Source organism: Barbus barbus (assembly GCF_936440315.1).
Source record: "Barbus barbus genome assembly, chromosome: 20".
NCBI lineage: Eukaryota > Metazoa > Chordata > Actinopteri > Cypriniformes > Cyprinidae > Barbus > Barbus barbus.
In genome coordinates, this window is record NC_136748.1 from 19,395,154 (window position 1) to 19,405,298 (window position 10,145).

The 10,145-nt window shown below is 37.9% G+C and overlaps 1 protein-coding gene across 1 annotated transcript; it reads left to right on the forward strand.

Annotated features, from left to right (window-relative positions):
* The first annotated feature begins 5,070 nt into the window (after positions 1-5,070).
* On the forward strand, positions 5,071-10,145 carry LOC306886248 (uncharacterized protein). Its single transcript, XM_079443201.1, has 4 exons — positions 5,071-5,336; positions 5,529-5,800; positions 6,067-6,148; positions 8,111-10,145. Exons 1-4 carry the CDS (start codon positions 5,226-5,228, stop codon positions 8,990-8,992), a joined length of 1,347 nt encoding a protein of 448 aa, XP_079299327.1. The 5' UTR covers positions 5,071-5,225; the 3' UTR covers positions 8,993-10,145.

The following is a 10,145-nucleotide window of genomic DNA, read 5'->3' on the forward strand; positions in this document are numbered from 1 at the left end:
GCCTACAATGCTGGCTTGCACAAAGGATGTTTCTTTAAAGTGGGGCAATTCCAACTTTGCAAGGACTGTCTGGCGTTTCTGACTCACAGCCTGTAAGTACATTTCTGCTACTGACTATTCAAATGTGAGTTTTGAGCTGTGTAGAGTAGCGCTTGCTGCTTGTCGTTTCTCCAATCACAAATGCAGACATGGTAATGTTTACGCAGTGTGATGCAACGCAACACGTAAAAAAAGAGTATAAGTCATTATAATCAGTAATTATGTCCCCAGTGGATACAACAAATGCCTCATTTACAATGGGTTTTTTTTTTTTTGTGTCGTCGCGGTAATCACAATGGCATCACAATACGGTAAGGGGCGTAACATTTCCGTCTCACGCTTGAGATATTCGGCCAATCACAACGCACTGGATAGATGGCCAATCAGAGCACGCCTCGCTTCTCAGAACGATGAACTTTGTAAAAATTGACGCGTTTCAGAAAGGCAGGGCATAGAGGAGCAACAATAATTTAAAGTATGTCGAAAATAATGTGTTTTTGAACCTTAAACTGCATAAACATGTTGCATTACACCAAATACACAAAATAATGTTCTTTTTAGCAACATCATATGACCCCTTTAAGGATTTATTAGAAACATCTGAGACCAAGCTGACACATTAAACAGTCCTAAGAAATGCATTAAGTCTCATGAGCTATGAAATTAGGTCATTAAAAAAAGGAAGCTATTCAAATATTTCATAATGAGCACGCCTACAAGATTCAGATCACATGTTTTATGAAGGAAAGTGATCTGATGACTGCCCTATAAATAAACAGGACATCCCAGTATCCTAACATCCCAAGTCTTCACTATACACAAAAGGATTTCTGCACCAAATCCCTAAAGAAAATAAGACAACAAAAGGATTTCTGATATGTTTGCTGATTTTATAGGTGAACAATGAATTTTTCACAGCACCTCCCTTAAGCTTTCTCTTCCATCTCATCTCCTGTGTGACATGATCTCTATACTGGAAAACGAGAGCGAGCACATAAATATAAGCCCTTTTAAATTCCAGCAGACATGTAAACACAGGCCTTGAAGATTCGTAATGTTCCATAGACAAAGAGTGAGAGGAAGAGGAAGGAGCGCAGTAGTTCACTCACTGTTTACTTTGTCCAGACTCCTCTCGCCAGCTATAAAAGGCAAAAGACTTCAGGCCTTGATTTCACTCAGCCAGCTGAAAGCTCTTTACAGGCTCTTGACCAGGCTTGACTTGTTCTCAAATGCTTGTTACACAAGATATCCAGAAAGCCAGCAATGCAAGACACTATTTATGGAACCAACAGTGCCTAAACTACACACACCTGAAGGTCAGAGAGCAAACGCCCTTCAGTCTCCTCTCAATGGAATCACAGAGGAATGGACAAGAATTACACAGAGAGAACAGAAGTTTGGTTTTTGTTTCTCAGTATGCACCTCAGAAAATGAAGCAGCGCGTGGAAATTATCAAGGAGAGAGAGGAGAAAAGAGAAGGCCCTTCTGAGATCTAGAGCGCTGATTAAATCCAGAAAATAAAGGAAGCCTGTGTTCTTAGAGTAACCGGACAAAATTACCCCAGAGCACAATTACATAAGTATGTGAAGTCGGTTTTTCATAGCCAACAGCATAAGTCAAACCATGAGAAGAGATTTTCATGAAAATATAAAGTGCAAATACTCTGAAACACTTCTGTGCAGAAAACAAGGCCAGAGACAGACTTGTGTACACATTTAGATGGCAATTTGAAGGAAGACACGACTGTGCATGTGCGAGAGGAACAAGATAAGAAAAGATAAAAAATTTAACATATATGAAAGTGTGTGAGACAGACAAGTCAAGATATACCTGGGCTCAACTGCTCTCTCGGTTTCTGTTCTTGCAGATTCCTTGTACATCGCGCCTTGATGTGGTTTTTTGAACAGAACAGGAAGGAGAATTCTGTTGAACCTCAACCATGCAGCATGATCAGCGTGTGCTTTTCTGTGGCTAGAGGGGAAATTACAGTACCCTCACTGCAAAAAAACAAAAAGCTTTAGTCCTGTTTTCCAGTACAAATATTAAACCCTCTAAACAAGCAATTGTGCATATGATAATCAGAGATTGTATCTTGAAATAAATGAATAGTTCAGAAAATGAAAATTCTGTCATTATTTACTTTCCTTAACAGAAATCCAAATCATATTGCTTTAGAAAAGAGTATAATTTTAGAAACATGTCTAACCTTTTCAATATAATGAAAAACAAGAGGACTGAGAATAAGAACAGTTTAGTAAAACTATTAAACATTTTTGTTCTTTGTTAATAGTATATAGTAATAAAATAATGCTGAAATAAAATAAAATGTAAATAATAGATTAAAAACACAAAAATGAGAAATGTTGCCTTTCCAACCAACTGAAATGAGTTTAATCTGAAGTACCAAAATATAATGAAATGACAAAACACATAACTACTAAACTAAAACTACGATTAAAATTCAAATGGAAAATATAAATAAAAACTTAATAAATCCCAGTGCTTAGTAAGGTTTTTCTTAAAACAATAAAAAAAATCCAGAATGTATGAAAAACAAAATTAAAATACATTTGTTTATATAAATAAATCTAGTTATCGAAATTAAAATGAATAAGCTTATAAAAATATCTTGATTAAAATAATCCTGAAAACATATTATATTATATTATGGAACTTTTTAATATATCATTAATTTTTTTATATTTTTACTGGCATACACCACAGAAACGCTGATTAAGAAAGTGTTTTTCAGTGCTTTCTGACCCCACACATTTATGGCAGAGAGCGAGATCTTGTCTCTCGACTTACACACTTGCACTTCCAAGTTAAACATACGCATTCATGCATGTTTGGCTACAGTGGGAGCAAGACTTGTTTACACAAACTGTCCTTTTACAGAACACAGGGCTCTTTCATATCCAGATCAGAAAATCATAGTCTTGTCCAAGAGCACACGTGTCGTAACTGTGACGCTCCACCCGGGCAATGTTTAAGGAGGAGAAGTAGTCACCTCATTATGATACCAGACTTCAGAATGACTGTGTGTCTGCGAAGTGCTCTTCTGGGTCTGTACATTTTTAGCCACACAAGCCTATCAACACATTCTGTAACTTTCCGTTATTTATAGCTGACCTCGAGTGAGGCATCTAGCAAATCGTTGACTAATGTACTCTGGATTACATGACCTTCAAAGGAAAACTTTCTCACACATTTGTATGAGAGCACTGGTGTGAGGAATTTGTGATTATAGGTCACTGACGCAAGTGTGATTTCACACATTTAGGGAAGTGCAGAAAGAGGAAGGAAGGTGAACGAAACAACTGAACTTGAAATCTTACAATGCTTATAATCACATGGTTTACTTCATGAGAAGTGCACGTGTGTTTAAGAATAATGCTGCAATAAATATCCTACTCAATCATCAGCAATGACCAAATGAGATAGAACTGCAAGTGAGGCAAACTTCTGCTTGTGTCTAATACTGACAGATAAAGAAATGCAACATTGCAAAAGGTGTATTCAACCCTAAATCTTCCAACACCTAAAATTTTCCTCTGGTTCAGTGTTCTTTGTATCATTTCCACCTTGCAAATCACAACATCAGTGTGACAATTTAAGAGCAACAATGCCCCCTTGTGGACAATATGAAATGCCTGATCAGTTTAGAATAGAATAGAAAATCTTTATTGTCCACACAATAAAGTGTGGACTTTATTGTTTACATGTCCACACATCCTCGGACCCACAAAAACATATACAACAAATTCCCTCAGCTGTGTGTAGAAAGTTTTGTGTTTTGTCAGAGCTGCTGACAATATGGAAATCTCAGTTTAGAGCGAATTACAGAGAAAAGACACCTTACATAGAAGTCCTTGTAGTAAGTCTATCCAGTAAATGGTAGGGTGTCAGAATTAGGCTAGTAATTAGGTTGTTGTGTGCATGTGTTTGTTATTATTTGTGGTAGCAGATGGGTTGGCAGATTGAAGTGTCAGGTGTATGCTAGCTGTAAGGTTTCTACAGTAAACTGATTAACCCTGAACACATACACACAGAGTTTAACAGCACAAACAAACACATGCATTCACTAGGTAGATAGTTTTATATGGAAGCCGTAGAGTAAAACTAGTAATTGTGAGTTAAGTAAAAAAAAAAAAAAAGAAATAGGCACACTGTGATATATATCAAGCCACAATTATAATGGATAAAGTAACAATATTGAGATGCAAAGCCTCAATTATGATAAAAAGTGCAATTATGAGATGGCAATTATTATGAGAAATTAAGTCGCATTTGTTAGAAACAAAGTCATAATCATGAGAAATAAACTTGCAATTGCAAGATATGAAGTCAGATTTTCAAGATTTTCACACAATTTTGAAAAATAATATTGTAACTGTGAGAAACGAAAAAGCAATTTTGAGAAATAAAAATGTACACGGACCGGAAATAACTATTGTGACAAATCAAGTCTTGTAAGTCTAACAATTGCAAAATACTACATCACAACTGCAAGAAAGTCAATCATAAGAAACAACATTGCACTTGTGAGATACAAAGCTTTAAACAAGAGAAATTAAGTTGCAATTGTTAGAAATAAACTGCAAGACTTAAGACTTAAAGACTTAAAAGTCACAATTGTTATTAAATTGCAATTATGAGAAATAATAGTGTATGTATTACTTATATTCTATTTATTTTGCACTGAGAAGAAAATGGGAAAAGTGTTCTCAATAGTGCTATCATGTTCAATATCTGTTACTTTGACAGTTATGAAAAAAAGAAAAAAAGTCTCCAAACACCTTTAGCTAAACCCTTTCACATTTCTGGACCCGCACTGTAATTGAAGTTGTTGTTAAGCTCTAAATCTAATTTGAGGTTTGGAATGGGACGGTTCACTTTAAATCACATTTGAAGGTGTAAGTCAGGGTTTAAAGAATATATGGGGCATTTGGTGAACAGGCATGGGCCTCTAAATCATGACCCTTTGGGGCTTATCCACAGGGATAAACTGTGATTGGGACATCTAAATGTGTGGTAAGAAATCCTAACCTACTGTAGTGTGGCAGTCCCTCACCTATGAGAGCACCTAACAAAATCAAGAGGCGAAAGGAAGCAGAGAAATACTTAAAGCTATATGAAAGCAGATACACAAGCTGTGCTGCACTGAAGAATAAAGCGCCTGGACCATGACCGCGACCCTGCGCACAGAGAGGCTGCAGCCAAGTGAACTTCAGGCTCTGTTTGGAGAGGAGAAGGATTATTCGTGCTCCCTCAATGATATTGTTCATCACACAGAGGTAGATATCTGACAGTACAATGTAAAAGACTAATTCACCTCGTAATTAAGCATTTCCAGGTGAACTGATACTGTAATGGAAGAACCAGATATACTTTTTTTATACTGTACTGTAACATTTGAGGTAATTTTGGTTTAAATTTACAATTTGTACAGTAGTTTGCTTACGGTTTGCTTGCTTTTGGTTTCTCAGGAGTGTGAGCTGCCGTCTGAAGGTGATAATATAGCGGCGTGCGACTTGAGTTCTCTTTCTGATGGTGACTATGGTCAGCCATGTGTAGCCCCTCATCTGCAGGGACCCGTGTTCTCCAAACAGGAATACTACACCAAACTAGAGGAGCTAAAGAGAGACCACCTGAGAAACATAGCTGAGCTGGAAAAAGTCAACCTGAGCCAAAACAAACCTGGTCAGAGAGAAAGACAGCTTATTACTTGCTGGACACAAAATGGAGAGGATACTAAGAGGTCTGCAATTTAACAAAAAAAAAAAAGGAATGAGCCAAACAGGACATGGAAAATAAATTTAAATAAGTGTCATTGCCATTTTAATACATTTCAAGTTTTTTTTGTGGCTAAAATGAAATAAATTACTATCAAAAAATATATTTTAAAACATTCAATTACTTAAAATTAGAAAATCAATAGTTTATATTCAAAGTAACATGCTTTCTTCACTAAATTCTATATAAAACCTCAGATTATGATCCCTGACCTTTGACCTCTTGCATTAGTGAACAGTTGGAGCTCATCCAGATTAGGAGAAAGGCTTCAGTGGGCCATCTGAAGAATGGCGTTTCTCATCTGAAGTTAAAGGTCAGTGAGTGAACTTACTCAAGGATTTGTTAATCAAATATTTTAACACTCTCAGAAAAAAGGCATAACTGAAGTTGTTTATAAAGTGCACATCAGACTGAACAAGCTGTTTTTAGGTACTCGAGAAGCCCAGACTTTAAAAGTACTTTGTTTACTCAAGGTTGTCATGATGCACATATAGGCAGATTTGGATACATTATAAATATGTGCATTACATTACAAAAACCCTCAAAGTAGTCACCAGTCTAAATTTATTCAGCAACATTCTGTGGCCTCTAGTAACTTGTACTGTCTATAAGAAGAACGGAGACAGTTTCCACTGAAAATACCATTATGAGTCAGCACATGGTCACCCTCAGATGCTTTGTGGTTATGTAGGAGTTGAGAGGTCCATACAGTTCTTGAGTCTTAATGTCATTAATCAAATAAGCAAATTTGTAATATTAATTATGTGAAGCACTTTTGTACGGATCATCAGGTGATCTTGCTTCCACTGAAGCACAAGATCCTCTTTGGATCATCCTCAAATCATGCTGGAGAATATGATCATAAGGTCAGGTGTCATGCAAACTTGTGGAGGTCATGGCATGCAGCTCAAGTATTGCTGTCATTAAAGCAAAAGGGGGACAAAATAAATACTGACTTACTGAAATTCATGATAATATTAATGTTAACTAAATTTCAAAATGTTATGCTGATAATGTAATTTGGGGGAAAAAAAATGAAAATCACTGTAAATCAGTGTTTTTCAACATTTTTGACTCCAAGATCCACCTTTGTCCAAGACAATATTCAAAGTCCCTTCAATCTAAGCTGACTTGCATGTCAATTTAATTTGGTACATTTTTATTTTCAAATTGTAATTTTTGTAAGAGCTAAATATTTTTAAGATTTATGTTTGGCCCTGGACGTTTGCTGAGATGCCCTAGTTGAGAACTACTGCTCTAAATTATAATTCTTAAAGGGATAGTTCACCCAAAAATGAAAATTCTGTTATGAATTACTTACTCTCATGTCATTTCAAACCCGTAAGACCGTCGTTCATCTTCATAGCACAAGTCAAGATATTTTTTATGAAATCGAGAGCTTTCTGAGCCTGCATAGGCAGCAACAAAACTACCACATTCAAGGCCCAGAAAGGTAGTAAAGACATCGATAATATAGTTCATGTGACATCAGTGGTTCAACCGTATTTTTATGAAGCTATGAAAATACTTTTTGTGAGTAAAGAAAACAAAAATAACAAAAAAGACTTTATTCAACAATTCTTCTCACCTGTGTCAGTCTTTGATGCATGAGCGTGCCACGACGCATGCATGTGGTGCTGCTGACGCAGGAGCCAGCATTCTGACATAGAACCCAGATGTGCTGCTGCTTTTTTACAAGCAGAGGAATGCACACGCGTGGTACTCTTGAGAACGTGTCTAAGTCTAACACGGAAGAAATAAAGTAAACAATTGTTGAATAAAGTCATTATTTTTGTTTTCTTTGCGCACAAAAAGTATTCTCGTAGCTTCATAAAATTACGGTTGAACCACTGATGTCACATGGACTATTTTAACGATGTTCTTACTATCTTTCTGGGCCTTGAACGTGTCAGTTACGTTGCCTGTCTATGCAGGGTCAGAGAGCTCAAAGATTTAATCAAAAATAGCTTCATTTGTGTTCCAAAGATGAACGAAGGTCTCACATGTTTGGAATGACATGAGGGTGAGTAATTAATGACAGAATTTTAATTTATGGGTGAACTAACCCTTGAAACCCCTGAAACTCTAAACCATTTTTTTTTATATTTATGCATTACACATTACTGAAAACAATGTCACATCACATATTATTTTGACCATTTGTTGTTCTGATTTAAAAATCAAAACTAAATTTAAGTCTGAATCGAAATTGGTATAAAGAGTTGCAGAGAACAGTAAAAAAATTAACATTTAATTAGATTTTCTTCCAAAACAGGCTCGGCAGAACTCCTTAGAGGAACAAAGGAAGTTGTCTCACTCAGCACAGAACTCATCTCACAGTGCAGCCAATCAGGGGATGGACAGCCTGAGACAGAATTCCAAAGTAACCAATCCCAAACCGTTTCGCATGATGCTTCGTGAAGAGGATCGCAAACGGCGCAATGTGAAAACCCGCTCTGAGATGGAGCTAGAAAATGAGAGACTGAAGAAAGAACTGGACGAGCTAAAAGAATGTAGCAAGAAGTTTCGCGCTAAACCAGCCCCCGCCTCCACTTATTTGCTCTTCTATGACATCAATAAGCACCCAAATAAGCTCCAGTGGCAAAAAAATCAAATCAACCAAATGGATCACCATGGAAACCACCACAAACAAGGCAAAAAAAGCCAATCCCCACCTCTTCCGCAACAGCCATTTAGCTTCATTGAAAGAGAGCGAATGAAAAGAGAGAAAAAACTAGCGGATGAGCTAAACAAACTGACTCCAAAAGCAGAACGAAGGGCGTTCAAAGCCAGACCTGTACCGAGGTCTCTATATAGGCCCAGCTCACCAACCTGCCAGATTTTTGAGGCAGTTAATCTGAATCATAGAGGCTCAGCACTGCCTCCGAGCATTCTGGATGACACACTGCAGGAGGGAGAGGAGGCCGAGAATGAGTATGATGATGAAGTTTCAAGGCCACAGAGCACAGATATATCACGCTGCAGCAGCAACCTCAGGAAATGGAAGAACAAAGCTGCACTGCAGGTGGAGGAAGAGATGGAGAGAAAGAGGAACAGAGAAAGAGACTGGTCCTACTTTCATCCGCTACGCAGGAGCAGCCTCTGCCACAGCCAAGAACCCCTGAACACCTGCAAGAGTGACTACATTGGCGTTTAAAAACTGACACAGATAGACTAAACCACAGCCTACAAACCGATTATTTAAAGGGGTCATATGTCGTTGCTAAAAAGAACATTATTTTGTGTATGAAGTGAAGTGACATACTGCCAAGTATGGTGACCCATACTCAGAATTCGTGCTCTGCATTTAACCCATCCAACGTGCACACACACAGCAGTGATCACACACACCCACCCACCCACACCCGGAGCAGTGGGCAGCCATTTATGCTGCGGCGCCCGGGGAGCAGTTGGGGATTCGGTGCCTCAGTCGTGGTATTGAGGGTGGAGAGAGCGCTGTACATTCACTCCCCCCACCTACAATCTCTGCCAGCCCGAGACTCGAACCCGCAACCTTTGGATTACCAACTCTCTAACCATTAGGCCATGACTTCCCTGTATAAGCACCCTGTATTTGTTTCTGTATTTGGTGTAATGCAACGTGTTTATGCAGTTTAAGGTTCAAAAAACATTATTTTCCACATACTGTACATTATTGTTGCTCCTCTTTGTCCTGCCTTTCTGAAACGCATCGATTTTTACAAAGCTCATAATTCTGAGAAGCGAGGCGTGCTCTGATTGGCCAGCTATTATGATTGGCCGAATACCTCAAACGTGGGACGGAAATGTTACGCTCCTTATTGTGATGCCGTGTCCTGGTGCGATGAGACAAAAACAATAAAACCCATTGTAAATGAGGCATATGTTGCATCCAGTGGGGACACAATTACTGATTATAATGACTTATACTGTCCTTTTTTATACATGTCTGCATTTGTGATTGGAGAAACGACAAACAACAAGCGCTACTCTACACTGCGTTTGAATAGTCAGTAGCAGAAACGTACTTACAGGCTGCGAATCAGAAGCATCAGACTGTCCTTGCAAAGTTGGAATTGCCCCACTTTAAAGAAACAGCCTTTGTGCAAGGAAAACTTGAAATCGTATCATATGACCCCTTTAATAGTCTCTATTACATATCTTGTCTTGACTGAACGTGTTTGCAGCTGGATTTTAAATGATTACATCGAATAACTCAAGATTCAAGATTTTTATTTGTCACATACACAATTATACAGGGTGTAACCAGCAGAGAAATGTAGGTCAGGTCCGCTCCGAGGACAGTGCAATTATATAGAATACAAATATTT

Coding starts and splice junctions, on each gene's coding strand:
- LOC306886248 (XM_079443201.1), top strand. CDS start 5,226: ATGACCGCGACCCTGCGCACAGAGAGGCTGCAGCCAAGTGAACTTCAG. Junction 5,337..5,528: donor ATATTGTTCATCACACAGAG/GTAGATATCTGA, acceptor TTGGTTTCTCAG/GAGTGTGAGCTGCCGTCTGA. Junction 5,801..6,066: donor AATGGAGAGGATACTAAGAG/GTCTGCAATTTA, acceptor CTCTTGCATTAG/TGAACAGTTGGAGCTCATCC.